The 25,111-nt window shown below is 37.2% G+C and overlaps 3 protein-coding genes and 2 non-coding genes across 5 annotated transcripts; all 5 read right to left on the bottom strand.

Moving 5' to 3' along the window:
* Positions 1-3,820: 3,820 nt before the first annotated feature.
* On the bottom strand, positions 3,821-5,593 carry LOC111024324 (Pathogenesis-related thaumatin superfamily protein). The gene is made up of 2 exons (XM_022301976.2): positions 5,459-5,593; positions 3,821-4,694 (listed from the first exon to the last, which is right to left on the bottom strand). Exons 1-2 carry the CDS (start codon positions 5,517-5,519, stop codon positions 3,970-3,972), a joined length of 786 nt encoding a protein of 261 aa, XP_022157668.1. The 5' UTR covers positions 5,520-5,593; the 3' UTR covers positions 3,821-3,969.
* A 1,956-nt stretch (positions 5,594-7,549) lies between these two features.
* LOC148209550 (small nucleolar RNA snoR114) lies at positions 7,550-7,637 on the bottom strand. Its single transcript, XR_015793344.1, has one exon. It is a non-coding gene; the product is annotated as a small nucleolar RNA snoR114 (small nucleolar RNA).
* Positions 7,638-7,646: 9 nt separating this feature from the next.
* Positions 7,647-7,717, bottom strand: TRNAG-GCC (transfer RNA glycine (anticodon GCC)). The gene has a single exon. It is a non-coding gene; the product is annotated as a tRNA-Gly (tRNA).
* A 15,284-nt stretch (positions 7,718-23,001) lies between these two features.
* LOC148209549 (uncharacterized) lies at positions 23,002-23,436 on the bottom strand. The gene has a single exon (XM_088126908.1). The coding sequence runs from the start codon at positions 23,434-23,436 to the stop codon at positions 23,002-23,004; it is 435 nt and encodes a 144-aa protein (XP_087983034.1).
* Positions 23,437-24,283, bottom strand: LOC148209548 (uncharacterized). The gene is made up of 2 exons (XM_088126907.1): positions 24,119-24,283; positions 23,437-24,009 (listed from the first exon to the last, which is right to left on the bottom strand). The coding sequence occupies exons 1-2, from the start codon at positions 24,281-24,283 to the stop codon at positions 23,437-23,439; spliced, it is 738 nt and encodes a 245-aa protein (XP_087983033.1).
* Positions 24,284-25,111: the final 828 nt, after the last annotated feature.

Below are 25,111 nucleotides of genomic sequence, written 5' to 3'. Positions count from 1 at the left end.
ACCAAGAAACAAACCATTGTATCTCGTTATTCGGCAGAGGCCGAATATTTTGCCCTTGCTATGACAACTTGTGAGCTTATTTGGTGATAATCAAGCTGCTATACAAATCGAATCCAATCTGACGTTCCATGAACGTACTAAGCATATTAAGTTATATTGTCATTTTATTCGAGACAAGCTTGTTAATGGATTTATTAAGTTAATGCCGATAAGATCCAAACTTCAACTTGCTGATACCTTCACGAAGCTGCTTCCTACAACTTCTTTCTTCCCACTACTATCCAAGATGGGAATCTTCATATCCATCTTTATATCCATCGTCCATCTGGAGGGGAATATGGAAGTATCTCTCATTAGTTCAGTTTTAAATGCTGATTTATTTGTAACTTTAGAAGGGAAATATCTTAGAATTTACTATCTTTCCTGTTCTTCTTTTATGATCTGTAATATATAATCGTTTACTTTACATTTTTCAATATGAGAGAAAGACAATTCTTTATCCTCTAATTTTGTTAATTATAAAATTATGTATATATTATATAACATATTGTGGGTATATATTATCATATTGTAAGTTCGATAAAAAAATATATTATATAATCTTCTAGTTTAGTATATAACAATGAAAAATGGAGGATTATATGTTTATTATACTGTATATTAGAAGATTAAAGTGAAACATGTATTATATAATGGTCGTGTCCATATTATATAGCCTTTTAGAGGAGTATATGTTTATCATACTATTAGAAAAAAAAAGACGCCATAAAAATATGTTGTAAGAAAAAGTAAAATGTTATGGCAGTTTTCGGTAAGGAGAAAAATAAAAGAATTGGAGAATTTTTATTATAAATGGAAGGATTTAAAAATTATTATTAATTGGTAGTTATTTTGGAAAAGTTTGAAAATATCTTGATATTTAAAATTGGTGTCCACCAAATATGGTAAGATTTGAATCACGTTAAATATAATTAACAAATACAAAATAGATCACACTAAATTAGTTGATATTAATTTATGACAATTTGGAAACAAAACATTATAAGTTAAATCCGAAAATCTAGATTTGTAAATATTTAATATAATAGTAATTTATGAAATATTGAGTATAATTTGAATCACTATGGACAAAAACTCTATTTTTTTTGTCACCCATGTTTTTTTTTATTTCTCTTTCGTATATTCGGTGGTATAATTTATTTGTCGTACTTTGTCAACTACATTGTTTTATTTCTTTAATTTCTAGATTTTGATATTGAATGCTCCAAACAAATATTTGCACACAAAATAAGGTTTGGACTATGGCGTGGTGCGAAACCCAATACATGCCTAAGCATACAATGAATTCAGTTGAGTGCAAATAAGGTTGTAAAAAAATGTACCAAACACAGCAAATGGTCACTTCTTCCATGTGTAGAGGGAGTTCCCTCACGCTCGCTTGGGTGGACTGTTTCTACTTGGTCGGCTCAAGCGGTCCAACCTGATCAATTTGACTCACTTGCTTCTTTGATTCACTTCAAGTAAACTTAACACAGCGGTATTTATAGCTTTCATTAGTCATACTTTGACAAGAAAATCATTAATTATGTTTTTCTTTAATTTAATAATGTGGGATATGAACTCGAACATCTCGTCATAAAAATAGATATCTAATACCTAACCAGTTAAGTTAGGTACAAGTTAACGTTATTAATTACATTCGTAATAGAATGGAAATTTAACTTTATTAGGTTAAAACATAATTTTGGTACTTAAAAGTTTACCTCAATTTTTATTTAGTCCCTGCAATTTTAGAAAGTTAGAAAGTTAAATTTTAGACATTCACATTTTGATAAATTTCAATTCTACTAAAAGTTGAGTTAGTAATTAACATGATCTGTTTTATTTTCTACTGGCATAAGTATATTAAGTAATAGCGTTTTATTTTGAGAATATTATAACATAAATACGAGGAAAATGGAATCTACAACTACAACTAAATTAGTCATTTGTTGAACTCGGAGGGACAGTGGCGTCGTGGGTTTATTCATGACAAAATCCCCCACTCGGTGCCTTCTTCATCTTCGAACAATCTCTCTAGTTGGTGGCAAGGTTTATGGAAATTAAACATTCAGAGTTTTCTTCTGGAAACTTCCAACGGGGTCGATCTCATTCAAAGAGGTGCGAATGTGGTGAATTGTTGCGGCCATTGTGGCTGTGGCTGGAAGGGGGAGGATGCTTTCCATATTTTCTGGGGCCGCAACTTTCTAAGCAGCGTTTGGAGTGTATCTAAATTCTCCAGTTTGCTACAATTTGTCAACTATCGGGATTCCTTAAATGTGCTTCGCGACTGGAAAGAAAGGATTGATTTACCTGCTTCCTACTTAGATGGATACAGATCCTCTTCTGCAAAACCATTATTCAACTATCAGAATAATAATCCAGTTCAATGGCAGGCTCCTGTGGAGGATTTTTATAAAATTAACATTCTAATGCAGGCCTAAGTATTGTTATCCTACCTGGAATTCGTGACGTCTGTCGATGAGGTCGAAGCTCAAACTGCATGTGAAGATCTGAGATAAGCGATGGAGGCAGGTATCTACCCGATTCAATTGGAATTAGATTCTTGGCGCATCTTCAACCTGTTCCGACAGCAAACGGAGGATGTTTCAGAGGTGGGAGAAATTGTGGTGATGGTGAGAGGGCTTCTACCTGTTAAAGCGTTGGGCTCGTTCCTGTTCACCAGAAGAGAGGGGAACGAAGCCACACACGGTATGGTGAGGAGAGCTCTTCTTCGAGAAAGCCATATCTGGTTGGAGGGATGGCCGACGGAATTCCATTCTGTTTTTGCTTTGGAATGTTTGGATACTCTTTCTTAATTGTTCCTGCTTTTAGTCTTAAAAAAAAAAAATTAAATGTCTGAAAAGTTCATCTTTTGTGAAACTGAGATTTAAAGTTGAAATTTACCTATTGAGCTACGTGGGAAGAATGTTAATTTTTTTTCTTCAATAAAAACGGATAATTCTCATTTTTGTGGTGCATGTCAATGAGGGAAAGAAAAAGGACAAAATAGCAACTTTTATTTTTAATCAAAATGCTTCAAAGTTTTATTTTTCACGGTATAATTCTAGTTAGATAACGTTTTTTTAATACAACATGAGGAATGAGTGATTAGATAACGTTTTTTTAGTACAACATGAGGAATGAGTGATTAAGCTCACAATCTTTTAGTTCGAGATATATATCAATCATCGTTGAGCTATATTCGTTTTGACTAGTTAGATAACGTTTTTATTTGAATCAGAAAGAAAAAAAAATAACGGTTTTATTTATTTATTTTAATATTTTTAAGGTTAAAAAGAACAAAGTGAAATTAAAATTATGAAATACCAAATTCGCAATTTAACCTATTTTTAAAATCATATTTATTTACTAGCATTTTCTTTATTTCCTAATCTACTCTAAAAAAAATTTCTGAATTTCTAATCAAGTTTTGAGAATAAAAAGAAAGTAGTTCCTATGACCCATTTGTTAAGATTTTTGTTTTTTTTTTCCTCGCCAACATTTGTTATTCATCTTATATTTAATTTTTTTTCTTTAAATAAATGTCAATGACAATAGTTATTTAAAAAAAAACTATAAAACTAAATTCATTAAAAATATTTAAAATCTAATAAATAAACATTTTATATTTTCTAAATCAATTAAAATGTCTTAGTGTTGATATTCATGTTCATATTAATAATATTTTATTAATAATTTTCATATTTGGTCAGAAATTTCAATTAACTCTTCGTATCCCTATTGAATTTTTAGATACATACATATATGTAAAAAGAAATTAAAAATAAAAGATATTTTTGAAATTAAAATACGATTTTCTTTTTTCATATAAATATCACAAAACAAAATAACTAAATAAAGCAAGCCGATTCACAACCACGCTCGTGGTTCGAACCATCATAAACTCAAACCCAGTTCCTTCACCGCCTAAATCGCCGCAGCATCGCCGCCGCCCCAACCCGCCGGGCAAAACGTGACAACGAATTCCTTCGCGGAGCAACTGGCCAAAGGCGGCGGCGAATCGAACGCAAAGCTGTAGTACGACGGGCAAGCGTCCTTAAACATCCTCGAATACAAACTCGGCTTGCAATTCTCCGGCGACCCGTACTCATTTCTGCAGCAGAACGAGTCCAATCCGAACGCCAAACAAGCGCTTCTACAAGCCACGATTTCACGGTTCCCGTTCAGCACCTTCAATTCATCGGGGCAGATCTCGTTCAGATTCTTGGCGCAGCCTCCGATCGCGCATTTGGGGGAAATCGGCTGCTTCGAATTGACTGAAATCGGGAGGTTGAATCCGTCGACGAGGCTGATGTCGTAGAAGCTGGGCTTCGATTTGTCGTCTTGGAGGGCGATTTCGACCAGGGTCGCCGGCGGGGTTCCGATCAGCCCCTTGCAGGCGAGTTTGCCGCCGCAGTCGCCGGTTTCGCAAGCGGGCCGTTGCTGGTTCGGGCCGAAATTGCAGCCAGTTCTGCCCCAGAACCGGCCGGTCCACGAGGATGGTGCTACGACGCGCTGGGTTTGGCCGGAGGGGAGAGAGAAGCCGCCGTCGGCGATTACTGGTTGGCCGGCGTTTGGGGCGGTCCCCGGCCATACGGTGAATGGGCATTTGTTACGGAAGTAAAACGCCACGGTGTGTGCTGTGCCCTGCCCTGCATTTTACATTTAAAAAATTTTAGAAAAAGAAAACTCCTAAATTGTACCAATCTAACTAAAAACTTCAAAAGCTTTCGACTCCAATATTAATTATCACATAAACTAAAAAATAAAATAAAATTTTATGGTAGGATTTCATACTAAATTTATATTGGTTGGTTTTCTTTAATCCATTAAATTAATTTTAAAATCACGAAATCATGAACACCTGACAAATGTAGTTGAGTGCTTACCCATCAACATTCTTATATCCATGTTAAAATCAATAATAAAAGAAAAGAATTTTCTCCTTCACTGCAAATCGAGAGAGCTGGAATCCCAATATACCTCCTATCTCATGTTAAATATAATAATATTTATGTGCTTACCGATGGAAAAAAGTCCAGTACTACTACGAGAGTAACAGACTCCCTTTGTTTACACAATAAATTAAATCAAATGAATGGACCACACATCATTTTTAATATACTGTTGAGCAGTAAACGGAAGGGATTATGGTACTCTCATAGTACCAGAACTTTTTTTTCCATATCAATCAACACCCCTCTACTAGCTATCATTAACATTAATTTTTTGACAGTACAAGATAGGAATACTTAAAAATATAAAGTTGTCAAAATTTGAGTAGCGGTTAGTTAAATCTATATACTTGTGACGATTTAACTTCAAAAGACAAATAGACACCTCAAATTAGCACTCTTGCTCTAGTACTATAAAAGATATTGACTGAACGGATAAGTAGAGGAGAGCGCGAGATTACCCCATAAAAGGAGAAGAGAAGAGAAGAAGAAGAGAAGAGCAAAACGATTTGGAAACTCCATCGAAAGGGGGAGTAGATGAAAGATAAGAGATTGAAGAAGAGAGTAGTTATAGGATTACAATAGAGGGGTGGGGCAGGTGCCATTGAAGCTGCTTGAATTCTACTTCAAGATTTTTGATGTGGAAGAAAAAGGGATATGATTGTGTTGGCAGATCTTTAAGCATTATTATATTATTAGCTATAAATTGAAACCCAAATACAAATGCATGCGCCTGCCCACTTCATGGAATTGTTTTACAACTCTTTGGTTGCTTCAAGCAATGGAAACCACCTTCAATATTAGGATTGTTTAATTGCTACTTTTTAATTTACTATAGCTTTTAATTCAATATTAGGGGTTATGGCACCGGTGGCACATAGACAAATCCTTTCAGTACGATACAATTTAAATCTCATTTTGATTATTGAATTGGTTGGATTTATGAATATAATTATTTTTATTAATAATAAAGAACTACAACTTTCTGTGAGAGAACATGTCTTTTTTCTTTTTCAAGACTCAAAACCTTATAAGAAAAGATATGTTTTTTTTTTTTTATTAAGAGACCTAACTTTACCGGTAAAGATTTGACTATTTGAATGACCACAAATAGTCTATAAATATGTGACTCTTTTTAGTTTTGGATACACAAAAATCTTCCTTCAAAATTATCCTTCTCTTTTCTATTGTACGATTACTAAGACTAGCATTCACAATTAGTAATGTTTCAATATTATGGGAGACAATTGTTTGTGATACTTTGAGCATCACAGAGGGAACAAAATTATCTTAAAGAAACAATGTTTGAGTTTGGATCCATTAATTTCGTGTTTTCTTAATTTCTCTCCATTTTTTCCTAACAGAAATTTTAGAATTGCTCATTTTTTATTCTTAAAACTTTCAAAATGTCTATTTTAATGCATCAACCTTAAAGTTTATTCTATTTTGATAAACTTTCAAAACAATCTCTTAACTTCCTTTTAAATAAAAATAGAACTTTTTGGCTATTGTTGTTAATTATAATCAATCTATATTAGTGGGCTAACATGAGTATGTCTCAGCCCTGTATAAGTTAGTTGAGGTAGGTATTGGGTGCAAATACATTTTTTAGATAATAAAATAATATAAAAATCAAAATAGTTACTTTTTTTTTAGTTTATAGACTAAAAGAAGATTACATTTTTCTTAAAAAAAAAATATCTTATGTTTTTGTGCAAGTAACATTCACACATATTCCAATTCATTATAGTAGAGAAGCTTGCTAAGAAATAACTCATATTAACAATCAACTAACAATGAAGTAACGGTCAAATGACTATTTTAGAATTATTTCTCGAACCTTAAGGATAAAAAATGTCAATTTTAAAACTTCAGAGATCAAATAGACATATACTCCAAATTTTAGAGATCAAAACTGTTCATTTTGCAATTTGGATCAAATAGACATCTACTCCAACTTTCATGGACTGAAACTATATTTTTACCTACATTTTATGATTTAAATTTAATTAATATAATTTAATAGCTAATGATAATTAATTGTGAGTGACATGTTTTTAAATTTAAAATTTTATAGAGAAATAAAATTGTCCAACAATATTTTCCAAAAAAGATTATAGATTTTCTTAATTTATTTTTGATAGTTATAAATTTTACAATTATTTTTTAAAAATAAATTGAAACTTTTTTATATTCTTTATGAATGTATCTATTTATTTATTTTAATATATTTGTATACTTAAAGTTTTTAAACATTATTTAACTATTAAAACACTTGAAATTATACTATTAGTTATGTAATTAAAGATGAAGTTATTAATTTAATAATTAATTTTTAGGAATAAATTGATAGCAAATTTGTATTCGAACTTTTCACTTGATTTTCCTTGTTTTTCGGTACTTCATTTTAACTCAAATTAATGTATTAAAGATTTAAAAAAAAAAGAGAGAAAAATCACGACGAGTGGCATAGAGAGAGGAGAGAGAATTGGTGGAACTTGAGAGATTTGGAAAGAAAGGAGTAAAAAAAAAAAGTAAATAAATAAAAATGCAAGCTCAGCAACGCTAATTGACATCCTGTAGATCGGACGGATGCGATGGACCCAACCATCACTTTGAGCGTAAATCTCATCATTACTTGCTTAAAATTGCACCAGCCGGGAATCGAACCCGGGTCTGTACCGTGGCAGGGTACTATTCTACCACTAGACCACTGGTGCTGTTGTGTCAAACTTTTGTCTTATTTTATACATTTCTTAAAATTTGCGATTAAATGCTTATATTGTAAAGTTTTCACTTAAAATTTTCTTCTTAAAGCAAGTTCGTATAAAATATTATCGACCCTCCTATTAAAATAAAGTTCAAATAGTCATTAATAATTTTTTAAAAAAAAATAATATAACACTATCGCCTTCAAATTATAAAATGTAACTCATGTATAATTGAGTCGTGCTCGAAATTAGCTTTATCTTAATCTAAAGAGTTCAACTATACCTATTTGTTTAAAATTAACCTGATCTCATGTATACATCTTCTTGAATTAAAAGATTACAAATATTGAAGTATTAGAAAGAAAGACTATTATATTTATACATAAAGTGTTAAAATATTATTTTAAAGTAAAAAAAATAATTTTAAAAAGATTAAAAAGATTATTTCGAAACTATAAACTTAAATATCGTCTACAACTAACGAAAAATCACATAGAATCAATGTGATTTCTTATGAAAAAATACCTTAACACTATTTTGCCCAACTAAACGCCGATAGGATTTTGAATTTGAGAGAGAAGGGTGACACGTGTCAATTGATGATTCTGTTCGAGGGGAAATGAAACCGGTTTGGAGCCCAATAGACCAAACTCAGACATAATATCAAGAGCATATTTCTGTTACCTAAATTATTTCTAGCCACCTCAATACCATTTAAGTACGGCCAGATCATTCATATGAAAACACTCCCTCAAATATGCTTTAAACTACATTACCACAACAGAATCACTGCCACATATTATCAAATTATCAACATACACTAAAACATTAAGCTGAACGAACTCTTTATTGTAAGTAAATAAAGAATAATCTGATTAAGATTGAAGAAAACCATACCCCTTTAAAGTTGTTGCAAGCTTGGCAAACTGACATCAATGAGCTTGATGTAAACTATACAACAACTTTTGTAGATGACAAAGCAAAGCGGAGTTGCTATATGTAAAGCCCGAAGGAAGTTTCACATAGATCTCTTCATCCAAATCACCATGAAGAAATGTATTGTGTACATTGTTGGTTCGATTTGGGTTACCAATTCTTATACGTGCAAGTGTACACCATCGTCGCAGCAAGTAATAAAAAGTTCGAATCCATAGAGACTAAGTACCAAACACATAATAATTACCCTAGAAATCAATGCACTAAACCAAACAATTGTTAACGACAAACAAGGAAAGAAAAGTAAGTGCAAGAATGCAAAAGAGGCGTATAAGCAAACTTAATAATCACCACAATACCAAACAGGAACAGATAAACAAATAACTTCTTTTGAACATAGGGTGCAAGGGGGAGAAGAATCGTAACTCTTTCTGGGCTACTCTAACGATGTTGTAGCATTAATGAAGTGAAATAGTGGTCAAACAGACAAGGCGTCTTTCCAGACATCCCAGATTTTCTGCTATTAGGGTTCTTAGTCAAACAATAACAGCATATGCAAACAGTTTATAACCAAGCTGGGTGGTTCTTATCCTTAAGTTCCCACTCTCTAACTCAAGTAGAATCTAGCTCGAAATGAAGCTTTTCGCTCCCTATTACATTTTTCCAAAAGTTAACAAGGAGGTATTTCAACATAGTAATCAAGCACATTGAAAATTAATTAATAAAATAACTTCAACTCAAAACACACTATCATTAATACAGAACAGCAAAGTTAGAGTAGCATAAACCCTTTCTTTTAGTCTGGCAAGGATGAACATTTTATGCTGTAGCAGTTTTTGGCTTTTTTGTTCTTTGGTCATTTCCGGTAACCAGACCTAACTACGAATAAGATCGAGATGAGTCCAAACCAAACCAAGAACGAAAACAGATTCGATTCACTCCTCATTCTCTCTTAAATAAAGCTCGCCCTTGAGCTTTAATAGTTAGTGGCGGGTCGGTCGGGTCTTTCCCTGTTGTTCTATTCCCGCCACGAGAAAGACGTCGACGACCAAGAAGTGAGTTATTTATCAGCCAAACATTCTTCCTACAGCTAGATCCAATCTCCTGGTCCCTGTGGAAGAAAGGAAAAATAATTTCATGTTCTTCCTTTCGATAGTCCTTGAAATGAGTTCACTACATCTCCCCCTTACATAAGGTGATTAGCTACACAAATCCATAAGGGGAGTCAAGAAATATGGGAATGAAAATAATACAAAGAGTTTAAAAGATGAAGAGAGGGAGCTGAAGGTTAGCACCCAACAAGTGCTCTTGGTCTTTGTTCAACAACGGTTGTCTGAGTCTTCTTCTCCTCTTGACTTCTTCGAACGGTTGGAGAGATTTTCTTGAAGTGAGGGTTTGGTAATTGCAAGAATGAATGGTGTTGTGTGTGGAGGTTTCTCTTTCTTGTTTGCATTTACACCTCTTTACATTTTTAGGGTAACAAAACAAACCCTGTGGGACCCAGCTCTTACTTCCAGGTGAAACATCCAATTACTGTGGTAATTTCTGTTGAGAAATCTTTTCAGTGCCAACTTTCCGCTTTATGTCTCTTTTTGGACCTGATGCTGTAGCATCATCAAAGCTGCAGCAAAATGCTCAAAATTAGATCATTTATATATGATAGCATTATAAAGGAGAAACTGATTTCTATGATGTTTTAGGCACAACTCAGCAGGTCTGGGGAGTAGATGAGGCTATCCTTAGCTATCTTATATCAATTTTAGACACAAATAACTCTCTTTTGGAGAGTTATCATACATCCATTTTATGCAACTCCCAATTTTTCGATGCTTCAACAACAAGGAAAAAGTTCGAACTGTCACCATTTTTGCCACTAGAACAAAAATCTCATTATAGTCAATTCGTTCAACTTGATGATTGTAAAGGACGACCAGTTAGACTTTCAAGCGCTCAATATTGCCATCAGAATCGTATTTAATTTTGTACAATCATTTACTACCAAAAGCTTTCTTCCCAATAAGGCAATTTTTCCATAGTCCAAAAGTGTCATTTTCTTCCAAAGCGCTAATTTCGTTTTGCATAGCAGTACCCCATCCAACATCTGTTACAGCTTCTTTAAAGAATTGTGGTTCAACACCTGTAGTTATAGCTGCAAAAATGTCTCGGTGTGGTTTAGTAAAGCTATCACAACCAACATAAAATGTGTTATAGGAAAATAAGTACATGGGGAAGGAAGATGGCGTTAATCAGATGAGAGAAGAGATGGACTTTCTTAGTAACCGTATGTATCATATAATTTTGTAACTTAACTGATGGTGCTTTCTTTCGACATCCACAACCTAATTGCTCCTCACCAACCCCCTCACCGACATGGTCTTCATAAACCCCCTGGCCAAGTAGTGAAGAAGTGTATGTGGTAGGTAACTGAGGCTTGGACGATAAGGGTGATGACTAAGAGATGAAGACGGGGCTGAGATCGTTAGAGAATCAATGCCCTCTTCTTACAATATCTCATTAATTCCCATATACTTAAAAAATACTTGAGAAGAAGAATCATCACTTTCCATGGGAGTTTTAAAACTATGATTCTGAGTAGTCAAGAAAGGAAATATATGTTCATAGAACTTGGTATCCTGTGACACAAAGAACTCATTTTTCTCAAGATCAAATATAACTTCATCCCTTCTTTCAAAACGGATAGCCAACAAAAAAACATTGTTTGCTACGATTAGTGTTCTGATTATGGGCAAAAGCTTAAAAACGTCCAACATATGTAATTTAACAAAAGAAGGGGCACAACCAAATAGAATCTCATACGAAGTTTGGTTGAAGGGAACACTATACGAAGTCTGATTAATGAGATGAGTAGCAACCAAAATACATTCTCCCAAAAAATATATTGGCAATCTTGCATGAAAATGCAAGGCACAAGCAACATTAAAAATGTGTTTGTGTTTTTGTTCGACTCGTCCAGTATGTTGAGGTGTACATACAAAGGAGGTTTGAAACATAATTTCATTGCTTGCAAAGTAATTCTTCAAACAATTAAACTCTATTCCATTATCACTACGAACAATTTTCACCTTTTGATAAAATCGACGATCAATCATGGCAACAAAAGACAAACATATGAAAAAACTTCTCTTTTATCAATTAAGAGATAAACTCATACAACCCGAGAGTAGTCATCCACCAAAGTTAAGAAATAACGTGTACCACAAAAGGATGGTTCATTGTACGGATCCTACAAATCACATTGAATTAACTCAAATATCCGAGTAGACTTATTTTTACTTTTGAAGGAAAACTATTGCGAGATCGTTTAGACCAATGCCATATTTCACATTCCTTATCCAAATAACCCTTAGAGTATGAAAGAAAAGGAATCGACCTTACTACATACTCGGAAGGATGACCCAATCGATGATGTTGTCGCAACATCATCGCGACGCGGAGCGGCTGACGCCATCCTCTGAAGGGTCTCTTTCGAGATAAGGATTTGGAATCACCACCAATCATCTACGAGGTGTAATTGGTCACCTAAAAATAAAGACAAGGTATGTGAAAACAGATTGTTAGTTCGGGAGTCGACTGAGTATAGGGAAGGTGTTAGCACCCTATGACACCCGTTCGAAAACGGTACCACATTTTGTCAAAAATTATCCTATTTTTTATTTTGTAAAAAAAAAAAGTTTTTATTTTATTTTAAATGTCCCATATTATATTAATTCACATTTTGTAATAAGATATGAATTAATAGGTATGAGTGGCACAAAGACAGTTAGAAAAATTACACTCAAACATCTCGCCCATGTGCCGCCACCTTGGGATATAAGTTATGTTCCTTTTTAAAATACAAATTTTGTATTTTTGAATTTTGTTTTAAAAAAAAAACTGAACGAAATATTTTATTTAAAATGCGGCACCGTATTTGGTTCGAGGCATGCAAAAACTCAAACTTGGGTCATGTATGTTAAAAACCAATTAACATTGTAAACATGGTATTCTTACAAAAATAAAAGTTTTAAAATGTAAACATTATATGCTTTTACAAAAATAAAAGTTTTGATTTATTTTTTTAAACTAAAAAAAAACCTACAAATTTTGTTAACATACAAAAATAACTTTTTTTATTTATTTTGAAATTAACGAGATTATTTAAAAGAAAAACTTTTATTTAAAAATAAAGTCAAATTTACTTTAAACAAAATTTATTTGCTAAAAAACTTATTGTCCAAACCATAACCACCAAACTTGTTTAAAAGAAATTAAAAAAATATATATTTTTAAATAAAAAATAAATAAAGCAAAGCTAACACAAAAAAAAAGAGTAAACCTTGTTAAAAAGTTTTCCTTTTAAAGAAAAACTAACTATTAAATTTTGAATTAAAATAATCCAATTTATTTTTTAAACAAGATTTATTTTATAAAAACTTTTTTTTCAACTTATTTTAACCAAAATTTTAAAGTAAAATATTTTTATTTAAACAAAATTAACTTTATGTTTATTTCATTAAAAAAAACTCTACTTTATTTGAAAAAGAAAAACCTTTCTATTTTTAAACAAATTTTAAAATATCAAAATCTTTATTTTCTTATTTAAAATTTCTTTATCTTAAGAAAAAATTGGTTTCTTATTAAAAAAGGTTCTTTCCAACGTATTTACTCACTTAAAGTGTACTATCGAGAGGGAGGTCACCGGAGTGCGTGCGTCGCCGGATGTCGCTGGAGTTCGTGGTTAGAGATCCTGCCATTCGCTTGGATCGTTGGAGGTTGTGGGTATGAAGGAGAAAATGTGGTGGTGGTGGGATAAGAAAGAAGAAGAGATTTGAGTGGTGGTTATGGAGGAAAAAGACGAGTTTTAGAGAGGGAGTGAAGAAGAAAAGGTGAGGGTTTATAGTGGGTATTTAATTAACGAGGATTCACTATTTTCTTTCTAAGTCTCTCCATTGTATGCACTGTCTTCCCCTCTGTGTGTTGCATATGTAAAAAAAATAACGGTAAAAGAAGAAGAGTAAAAAAGAAGAGAGAAAAAAGGAGGGAGAAGAGGAAGGGAAGGAGGACACGCGGTTTGACGAAGGAAAAACGGAAGGAGAAACCAAATGTTTATTTTTAACCAAAACAGAATCAAACTTTTTTTTAATTAAAAAAAACCTTTATTTAAAACAAAAGTCTTTATTTAAAATCAAACCTTTTTATTTCTTTTATTTTAATAATAAATCAAATTCTTTAAACAAAATCTATTTTTTTAATTTAATTTAAACTTTAGCTTATAACCAATAATAAAGTAATCTTATAGTATTTTAAACCAAAATAATCAAAATTAAATTAAATAAAATTAAAATTAAAATTAAAATTAAAATGAAGCCGGACCAAATACGGTGTCTACAGATGCTATAACTCCAACGACTTTGAACTAGAGACTAAAACGGCTTGCATTGTAAACAATTTTACTGTAGATAATAAAGTCCATTCCTTCGCTTACTCGTGCTAACCACCTTCCAATGACTGTTTGTTATGTATAGCACACATGTTATAATCAAATTGGATAAAACAATGAGCTCATCATTCAATTGTGAAACTGAGATTTAATTGCACTTTAATTGAAGTACAAAAAGAACATTATAGAGTATCATAGCATCTATCAGTTTCACCATGTCATCATCCTTAGTAGCAACCACAGTTTGTCCATCTGGAAGACCCATAGGACATGATGAAACTGCTTTAATATTCGAGAAACACAATTTATTACCGACATCATAATGAGAACAACCAGTATCAATAATCCAATTGATATTACCATGCAACCTGTTTATGCAAAGAATTTCACAACGGTGTTCACAAACCTAGCTCGAACCCGATCTTTGGCTCGACTTGAACCGTGGAGTGAACCTGCACAAGAGGGCAAACTCTCCGACGATCAAGTCAGTATATGTCAGATTCAATATTAAGTTCGAGGTGAGATTCGATACCTGAGCGTGGAATGAGGCCTTCTATTTATAGGTGGTCGGTCCGACAGTACTCACGATCGGCGGTTACCTTTGTCATTTTTCATGTCGAACCTGTCGGGTTTGAACCGATCGAACCGTTCAAGTCGAACCCTGACCTTTACACAGCCTTGCATATGGATAAATTGGGTCTCTCCTCGGCTGTTGGGTGTGTTGCCCTAAACTCGTAGTTTGTATTTTGTAAAAACAAATGTCTATTTAATAAAATTTTATTCAATAAATTTGTTGTTGAATCATAGCTTTGCATTGTCCAAAATCCAATAAACTAAACATCCAAGGTTATTTTTGATGTAATCGGGACAGTATATATACTGGGTATATAGTTGATATACGGGGTATATATTTGATATACCCCTGATATATGAATGAATAATGTCCCGTAAATAACCTAAAGGGTCTATAGTATATGGATAAGGCTGGATACCTTATCCTGACAACACTATGGATATGGCCCACTCTATAAAGGTTACAGACGACTCGATCCAGGTCGTTCGTGTGGAGACATGCGAGTGGGGGTATCCTATACAATGAGTTTGTATAAGACCGGACCACGAAATAGGCAATCTTTAGATGTAACACCGTTAACTAATAGGTTGTCATTTCTTAGGATGACCAGGCAACTCATTCTCAATCCTGAGTGAGTTATGGACTCCTGCCCGTGAGGGCTCGTTATTTGATCTGTATGGGTGAGAGTGGCCCGAGTCGCCGACTCAACATTCCTATCATTTTGGGGACGAGACCGAGTGGGGAGCTGGGAACATAACTTCACAAGATGGAATTCACTCCTCCCCGACTTTAGGGGAGTAGATGAGTGTTCCCTTAAATGCTGACTCCGGGACTTGAACAAAGGGCCCCACCCTCTCATTGGCCGAGAGGGACTTCCGGTTATTGGTTGGACCATAACCGGGTTGTTCATTAGAGGAGCAGTGGTGTTTAAGTAGTAAGATGTAACTCAGGGGTAAAACGGTAATTTGACCCAACTTGAGTTACGAACACTCGTGAAGGATTGACTCGTCATTAATGGTTGTATATCCATGGACACGAAAACATTCTGTAGTGAGAAGAGTGCAACTGTGGGTCTTTAGTGAAATGACCCGTAGTTAACGAATCTAGATTAATTCGGTCAATGAGTTTGACCGATTAATCTTGCATCGTTGGAGCTTCGGATCTGTAGGTCCATTAGGTCCCCTTGCTAGCTCATAACAGGTAAAACGAGGATCAAATTTTTGGAAGAATTTGAACTGTTCAAATTTCTTAAGGGATTATATGTATATTGATACATTATAATATATAGTTAATTCTAAATTAAAACTATATATTATGAGAGAAATTATTTGAATGAGATTCAAATAAAATTAATGTGAATATGATTCATATTAAAACTATAGGTTAAAAATAATGTGCATTAGATGTACATTACAACTATAGGTTATGCGAGAGAAATGTTTTAGAATATGATTCTAATTTTATAATAAATAATTAAGTGTTAATTATTTATTTGATTTATATATATATATTTATTAATTAATTATTAATTAGATTAATAATTAATTCTATTTATTAATTAATATGATTAATAAATTAATATATATAATATTAATTATTATATATTAATTAATATATAATTAACTCCCTGCAAAATTGCAGGGGAGTGGGCAGTTAAGTAACTCCCCACGTCACTGCTTCTTCCTTTGCAGTTCTGCAAAACAAAAACGAGAACAGAACAGAAAAGAGGTGACTGCCAATTTCTCTCTCAAGCACACTCTCTCAAACTCTCTCTCTCATTCCAAACAAGGTGCTCCCACAAGAACGGTTCTCGAAACCCAAGAGGATAGCAAGGAAGATATTCTGGTGGTTTTCGTTGGGAAAAGTTGAAGAAACGTTCTTCAAAGGTAATGGTTTCCCCTGTATTTTTCCTTCTTTCTATTTCGGTTTTGTGTCCCAAAAATCAGCAATGAAAATCCGCTTCCGCTCCGGGATTCACATCCCTTCATCGACAGGTTCGAGGTGGACTTGGAATATCCTTTTATTTCTAAACACCACTGAGCGTCCTCCATGTGTACACGATATTTTTATCCCCAAACATTGGCCCCCTCTGTCAGGTTCGATCTCGATCTGGTAGAGAATTTACCTGGTTCAAGATAGGACACGTGGCGACTTCTGATTCGTAGAGTAAATATAACCGTTGTGGAGGTGGAAGATGTTTCGATCTACCATGCTGTCAGAGCACTCGAGTATTTCGTCGTTATGAATTTGGAGATGATCCCAACCGCTCGTCCATTACACGTGTACGACATAGAGTTTTTTCCGGTTAGCTATAAATAGTTCCGAGACTTCAGGTCAAACCTTACGCTTCCTGAATTTTTGGAGTTCGATCTGAAATCAGCTCGAACCCTCCGTAGGTCAGTCATTCTCCTTGTTTTAATCTTTATTTCAGATATGGTAGTTTCATGTCTTCCCCCTCCAGTAGTGATAGTCTAGGTAGTGCAGGTCGGACTGTAAGCAGTTCGCCCCCTAAGCCAAGTGACTCTGGGGAAGACTTAGCTCTTAGGTTAGAGTCCGAGCTTGAAGAAATAGAAAATTTTAGGTTTTCTGATGACGGGGAGGATAGTGACACTTCCACCTCGGACCAGGGTTTGGAATACCTTTCGAAAATGCCTGAGCACTATCTCGGACCCCTCCGTAGGGGGTTTAGTATTCCGGATGATATCATCCTTAGGATTCCGGAGGAAGGGGAAAGAGCTGACAACCCCCTAGAGGGGTGGGTCACTCTTTACTTAAAAATGTTTGAGTACGGCCTCAGACTTCCCCTTCACCCTCTTGTCCAAGAGTTTCTAAATCGAACTAGCCTGGCCCTACTCAAGTCGCCCCCAATGGATAGGGTGTCATTTTTGCTTTGGTCATCCTTTTTTGGTTACGAGCTCGAGAAGAGGACGGGGCCGAGCTGATTGATGTAGACCAGCTTTTAGCGTTCTTCGAAGCCAAAAGAATAGCTAAGAAGCCAGGTCGGTACTACATGTGTGCAAGGAAGGGCGCATGTGGTATATTCAAAGGGCCGACCTCCATCAAAGGATGGGTGAAGAAGTGGTTCTTTGCCTCGGAGGATGGCTGGCAAAGAACGAGTCTGGTCGTCCATTCTTTGACGTTCCCGTTAGGTTTGGGAATTTAGGTACGAGGTCGTTTTGATTATTTTTGCAACTTTAGATCTTACAACTCTTTGGCTTTTCATATCTGACTTCAATTCTTCTCTGACTTGTGTAGTGTCAATCAAACCAATTTCCGAGCTAACTCAAGCATCTTGGGATACTCTCAAGTATTACAAGGATTGCTTCCCAAGTGGCAGGAAGGTCGGAACCTCGGTGACTGACCGACTGTTACTGGAATCCGGGTTGTTAGACTACAACCCCTTAGTGCATCCAATAGAAGCTTCAAGGCCAAACTCTGAGCTTGGTAAGCCGAGTTCGACCTCGATTTCAATTTTATACTTTTAATTTCAATCTCTGACCTTTTGCTTATTTATTTTGTAGGAATGGTGTGCGGATTCACAGACAGTGTGATACATAAGTCCAAGGGCCGTGCTCACGCCCTTAAGACTGTTCAGAGCACCGAGCCAACAACTCCTGCTGTTGCTCAACCTGCAGCTCAAGACAAAGCTGGGCCGTCTGCTGAAGTCCCAACTCCGGTGATCGAGTTGAACTCTGCTGGGGAACACTCTAAAGAAAAGCGTCCAAGGAATGAGTCCGAGGAGCTGGACATGTCACCTCTGTGTGAGGTGAGAGAAGACTCTCCTCTGAAGAGGAGAAGGAAGAAGAAGAAAACCACCACCTCCTCAGAGGTTGGACCTCGTGGGCCTCTGGCCATGAGCCATGCTGAATTGGTGGATGACCCCGAAGTTAGGATATGGGGGACGTCTGAAAGTGAAGATGTGGTTCAGAATGGAACCGTCAAGCTCCAGGGTAAAGGACCGGGTGCCCCGCATCTCGGCTTCATGCTTGGACTGCTGCCTTAAAAGAGCGTCCAAGTTCGTAAGTGACCCTGGGTCCGTGCTGCAAAGGACCATTGACCACGCCGCCGAGGTAAGACCTGCTTCTGTAATTGCTTTCCTTTTTACAACTTGTAGCTCGGTCTAATTTGTGTGTGTCTTTCCAGGCGTTCATTGCTTCTATTCACTTGGCAGTTATGATGAAGGCCGAGTTGGACGGAAGAGAAGTCTTGGCAGCAAGGGAGAAGGAGAACTATTCTACTGCCTTGGAAGCTGCCACCACAATATTGGGTGTGTTGCCCTAAACTCGTAGTTTGTATTTATGTAAAAACAAATGTATATTCAATAAAGTTTTATTTAATAAATTTGTTGTTGAATTCATAGCATTGCATTGTCCAAAATCCAATAAACTAAACATCCGAGGTTATTTTAGTGTAACCGGGACAGTATATGTACTGGGTATATATTTGATATACCCCTGATATACGAGGTATATATTTGATATACCCTGATATACAAGTGGATAATGTCCCGTAAATAACCTAAAGGGTCTATAGTATATGGATAAGGCTGGGTACCTTATCCTGGCAACACTATGGATACAGCCCACTCTGTAAAGGTTACAGACGACTCGATCCAGGTCGTTCGTGTGAAGACATGCAAGTGGGGGTATCCTATACAATGAGTTTGTATAAGACCGGACCGCGAAATCAACAATCTTTAGATGTAACACCGTTAACTAATAGATTGCTATTTCTTAGGATGACCAGACAACTCATTCTCAATCCTGAGTGAGTTATGGACTCCTGCCCGTGAGGACTCATTCTTTGATCTGTATGGGTGAGAGTGGCCCAAGTTGCCGACTCAACATTCCTACCATTTTGGGAAGGAAACCGAGTGGGGAACTGGGAACATAACTTCACAAGATGAAATTCCCTCATTCCAGACTTTAGGGGAGTAAATGAGTGTTCCTTTAAATGCTGACTCCGGGACTTGAACAAGGGGCCCCACCCTGTCATTGACCCGAGAGGGACTTCCGGTTATTGGTCGGACCGTAACCGGGTTGTTCATTAGAGGAGTAGTGGTATTTAAGGAGTAAGATGTAACTCAGGAGTAAAACGGTAATTTGACCCCACTTGAGTTACGAGCACTCGTGAAGGATTGACTCGTCATTAATGGTCGTATATCCATGGACATGAAAACATTCTGCAGTGAGAAGAGTGCAACTGCGGGTCTTTAGTGGAATGACCCGTAGTTAACGAATCTTGATTAACTCGATCAATGAGTTTGACCGATTAATCTTGCATCGTTGGAGCTTCTGATCTGTAGGTCCATTAGGTCCCCTTGCTAGCTCATAACGGGTAAAACGAGGATCAAGTTTTTGGAAGAATTTGAATTGTTCAAATTACTTAAGGAATTATATGTATATTGATACATTATAATATATAGTTAATTATAAATTAAAACTATATATTATGAGAGAAATTATTTGAATGAGATTCAAATAAAATTAATATGAATAAGATTGATATTAAAACTATGGGTTAAAAATAATGTGCATAAGATGTACAATTAGAACTATAGGTTATACGAGAGAAGTGTTATAGAATATGATTCTATTCACGTGATAAATAATTAAGGATTGTGGGGGAGTTATGTGACGTGGGGTAACTCCCCACGTCACTGGTTTTCTGCAAAAGCCAAGAACTGTTACAGAACAAGAAAAAGGTGCAGAACTCCCAGCGATCTCTCTCGGTCAAGGATATCTCTCTCAAACTCTCCCTCTCGTTCCAACGAAACGCTCCCACAAGCATGTTCTCGAAACTCAAGAGGATAGCAAGGAAGACTCGGTCGTGGTGTTCGGGTGGAAACCGTTGAAGAAAAGTTCTTCAAAGGTATAATTTTCCCCTGTATTTTCTTCCTGCACATTTTGACTTTGTTTCCCAAATATCACGAACAACGGTCCGCTTCCGCTCTGGGATTCACATCCCTTCACACAATGAAGGGCGAGCTACTGAAGGCTCGTTCCGAAGTGGACATTTTGAAGGCCAAGGTGGAGGCCAAGGCCCAACTGCTGAAAAGATAAGAAGAGAAGCATAAGGCCTATCTCCGAGCTGCCCATGCCATAACAAAGGGGTTGGAGAAGGAGAAGTTCCAGCTCATGATGGAGAAGGACGACAGGCTTCAAGTCCTTGAAGAGAAGGACGCCTCAATCAATCGCCTCACTGCTGAGCTCAAGGTGGAGAAGGAACGTCTGAACAACAGAGTTCTCCTGGAAGCAGCGTTCAGGCAACATCCAGACTTCGATGGGTTTGCCAAGGACTTCAGTGATGCGAGCTTCAAATTTTTGATGAAGGGCATTGCTGCCGACATGCCTCATCTTCAGATCGACCTCAACAACCTAACGAAGAAGTATGCTGAGAAATGGGCTTCTGGGCCTAATTACACTCCAGGCCCCCAATCCTTGGTGGAGAAGTACGTCAGAGAGCTGGACTCTGACTACTCTGATAATGAGGAGGAAGACGCTTCTAGTCAGGAGCGGGTTGAGGTCGGCACCACCCAAGAAGAAGCTCCTTCACAGCAAGGCGGGTCCCAAGAGGTCAACCTTCTGGGCTCCCAAGGTGAATTGTCCTCTCACCTCGGGAGTGGCTAACGTTTCTGAGCTTCTTCTTGTTTGTTTTTTATTTTTTTTATTTTTGTACAAGTCTTTGGGCAAAGCTACAAGGTACACAAGCCTTGGCTCTGTCCTTTAATGAAATTTTCACTTCTCCAGCTCTGTACATTGTGTTATGCTCTTTTCTTACTTTTTTCTTAATCTTCTAAACTTACTTTGCTAAAATTGATCATTTACAAATATCTCGCACCTCTAAGTTTGAAGGATTTGAGTTTGAGAGTTTCCTTTATCGACTTCAACATTTCTCCTCGAACTCGGAAGTCCAAAGGATAATCATTGAACTGTTCGAACTTTTCACATCGCACCTTTGACTTTAACGTTCAAAGGATTGAATTTTAAGTTCTGGTTATATAATTCTGACATTTCTCCTCGAACTCGGAAGTTCAAAGGATAATATTGAACAATTGAACTTTCCACATCGCACCCTTAACTTTGACGTTCGAAGGATTGAATTTTAAGTTCATAAGTAATTTTAACATCGCACCTCGAACCCATAGGTTTAGAGGATTGAATTTTATAAAATTTACCTTGGCAGTAATTACTTTCAAAGGTTTAAATCCTATGGGAGTCCTTGGCCCCCATTTAATTTCTCATCGAATTCGGAGTCATGAAATTAAATAGCTCCTCTGTTTATTAAAATTCCATTCCCTTGAAAATTTTTACAAGTCCATCTTAGGACTATTTTGACATTTCAAGGGTAATAACGCTTTAAGTGTTCTGCGTTCCATGGATGCGCAAGCACGTTTCCTTCCAGATCGGCCAGTATGTACGTTTCTGGTCGGACTATGCCTTTAACTTCGAACGGTCCTTCCCAACTTGGGTCAAAGGTGTCCATGTGTCTCTGAATCTTCCTTAAAACCAGATGTCCGACTTGAAAACTTCGAGGTCGAACTCGGGCGTTGTAATGTCTAAAAATTTCTGTTTTGATGCTCTGCCAAGCGTAGCTAAGCTATTTCCCTCTTTTCTTCTAATAAGTCAAGGTTGAGGAGCAACTCTTCCTCGTTCCTTACTGGTTCGTACTGTTCTATCCTATCTGTTGGCATGCTGATCTCGACTGGAACAACAGCTTCAAAGCCGAAGGCCAGTGAGAACGGAGTTTCACCGGTTGACTCTCTTGAGGTAGTCCGGTACGACCACAGTACTTTGGGTAGCTCCTCGGCCCATCTACCTTTCCTTCAATCCAATCTCAGCTTAAGTCCACGCTTAATGATCTTGTTTATTGCTTCAACTTGCCCATTAGCTTTTGGATGAGCAGGGGACGAACTGAGATGGCTTATATTCAACTTCCTGTAAAAGTCCTTGAACTTTACATTATCAAACTGCTTCCCGTTGTCTGTCACGATGGCGTCTGGTACTCAAAGCGGCATACGACGTTCTTCCATATGAACGATGTGACCTTGGACTCTGTGATGTGGGTGAGCGCCTCGGCCTCGGCCCACTTTGTGAAATAATCCACAGTGACAACGGCAAATTTGGTTTGTCCTTTGCCCAGGGGAAAATGACCTATAATGTCCACTCCCCACTGTGAAAACGGCCATGGGGTCGAGATGGAGGTGAGCAGTTCGGGAGGCTGGTGAATAATGTTCACGAAGCGCTGACAGTTGTCGCAAGTCTTCATAAACTGCTTGGCATCCTGATCAACGGTAGGCCAATAATACCCTTGCCGAACCACCTTGACCGATAATGACCTGGCTCACGAATGGTTACCGCACACTCCTTCATGAATTTCTCTAAGAATGTAATTCCCTTCTTCAGGAGTTACACACTTGAGGAGAGGCAGGGAAAAGCCTCGTCGGTACAATGCTCCATCTCGGAGTAGAAACCGAGCTGCTCTTCGCGCCATCTTCTTATGTTCTTTCGAGTCTTGCGGTGGGTTTCCTTTAATGAATTCCACAATTGGATCCATCCATGTGGGTGCTAGTGTGTCAACGTCCATCATGTCAGGCTCCAGAATTGACGGGTTATCCAAGATTTCGATAGGGACCGATCTCGCTAGATCAGTCTCGTATGCTGATGCCAATTTGGCTAAGGCATCTGCGTTTGAATTCTCTGATCTTGGAACTTGATGCACCTCGTAAGTTTTGAACTGGGCGAGGTGTGATCTGACCTTGCTTAAGTACTTCTCCATCTAGGAGTCTTTTGTTTGGTACTCCTCCTTGATTTGATTTACCACCAACTGGGAGTTACTGAAGACTTTGATGTGGGTGGCCCCCAGTCCTTTGATGCCATCTGGTGTAAGTAAGAGGATTCCTGCTCCACACCCTTTCTCGTTGGAAGATCCATCTACGTAGATCGTCCACGGGAGGTCGAACTCGACGGGCAGAGATGGTGGAGTAAGCTCTGCGATGAAGTCTGCAACTGCTTGCCCCTTTAACGCAGTTCTGGGCTCGAACTGGATATCGTACTCCCTCAACTCCATTGCCCACTTCATCAAACGTCCTGATGTTTCGAGCTTGTGGAAGACGTTCTTCAAGGGCAGATTAGTGAGCACCACAATGGGGTGTGCTTGGAAATACGACCTAAGTCTTCGGGCCGAGGTGACCAAAACGAGGGCCAGCTTTTCCATTTGAGGATACCTGGTCTCGGCCTCAGTTATGGCCTTACTTGTGTAGTAATCTGGACTTTGGCGTACTCCCTCCTGCTTAATTAGGGCTGAGCTGACGCCACTATCGGAAACCGCCAGATTAGTGGAGCTTGTTTCCTGGCAGGGGCTTGGCAAGCAGTGGTGCCGAGCAGAGATAGGTTTTTAATTGATCCAGAGCTTGCTCGCACTCAGTCGTCCATTAAAGTGGTCCCTTTTTTCTCAAGACTTTGAAGAAAGGAAGGCACTTATCAGTTGATCTCGAGACGAATCTATTTAGGGCTGCAATCCTTCCATTGAGGCATTGAAGCTGCTTAAGAGTTTTTGGTGCTTCCATCTCAAGCACGACCTTTATCTTCTCTGGATTAGCTTCGATCCCACGGTTGTTTACCATGAAGCCGAGGAACTTACCCGAGGAGACTCCAAAGGCACACTTGGCTGGATTAAGCTTCATTTGATACTTTCGTAGAACTTCGAAGGCTTCAGTCAGATCAGAAAGATGCGACTTTCACTGCTTGCTCTTGACAAACATGTCGTCCACATACACTTCCATGTTCCGACCGATCTGCCTGGCGAACATCTTATTCACCATTCTTTGGTAGGTCGCACCTGAGTTCTTTAGGCCGAAGGGCATAACCTTATAACAGTACAGGCTTTGGTTTATTATGAACGCAGTATGATCTTGATCTGGCACATGCATTTTAATTTGGTTGTATCCGGAGTAGGCATCCATGAAGGTGAGCAGCTCGTGCCCGGTCGTTGCGTCTATGAGCTGGTCAATCCTCGGTAGTGGGAAGCAGTCCTTTGGACATACTTTGTTTATATTTGTAAAGTCTACACACATTCTCCACTTCCCGTTATATTTTTTAACTAATACAACATTTGAGAGCCACTTGGGATATATAATTTCTCTTATATATTCAGCTTTTAAAAGTTTGTTTACTTCCTCAACAATTACATCACTCATCTCCTTATTTTCAGGTCTATGCTAGGCATGTCCTCGTGGGACCATGCAAAAACATCTGAGTTGGATCTGAGGAATTTGATCAGTTCTTCCTTATCAGTGGCTTCCAGCTTGGTTCCTATGCTTACTTGTTTCTCAAGACTAAGTAAAGGAACAAGCTCGAGCTCCTTTGTTGGTGCAGAGAACTCCCTTTTGCCTTCCTTGGGTAGGTCGGCCTCTAAGTCTTGCTCTTCAGCACATTTGGCTTGTTTTTCAAGA

The sequence above is a fragment of the Momordica charantia genome (genome assembly GCF_013281855.1).
Source record: "Momordica charantia cultivar OHB3-1 chromosome 8 unlocalized genomic scaffold, Mcharantia_2.0 BLBB01000008.1, whole genome shotgun sequence".
Lineage (NCBI taxonomy): Eukaryota > Viridiplantae > Streptophyta > Magnoliopsida > Cucurbitales > Cucurbitaceae > Momordica > Momordica charantia.
This window is presented reverse-complemented; position numbering and strand designations above follow the sequence as displayed.

Excerpts from the sequence above, each read along its gene's own strand:
- LOC148209549 (XM_088126908.1), bottom strand. The coding sequence starts at position 23,436 with ATGGAGAAGTACTTAAGCAAGGTCAGATCACACCTCGCCCAGTTCAAA.
- LOC148209548 (XM_088126907.1), bottom strand. The coding sequence starts at position 24,283 with ATGGTAAACAACCGTGGGATCGAAGCTAATCCAGAGAAGATAAAGGTC. Across the intron at positions 24,010-24,118 it reads AGTGCCTTCCTTTCTTCAAA|GAAACAAGCTCCACTAATCT; the intron begins GTCTTGAGAAAA and ends AGCCCCTGCCAG.
- LOC111024324 (XM_022301976.2), bottom strand. The coding sequence starts at position 5,519 with ATGGAGTTTCCAAATCGTTTTGCTCTTCTCTTCTTCTTCTCTTCTCTT. Across the intron at positions 4,695-5,458 it reads TTCTCTTCTCCTTTTATGGG|GGCAGGGCACAGCACACACC; the intron begins GTAATCTCGCGC and ends TGTAAAATGCAG.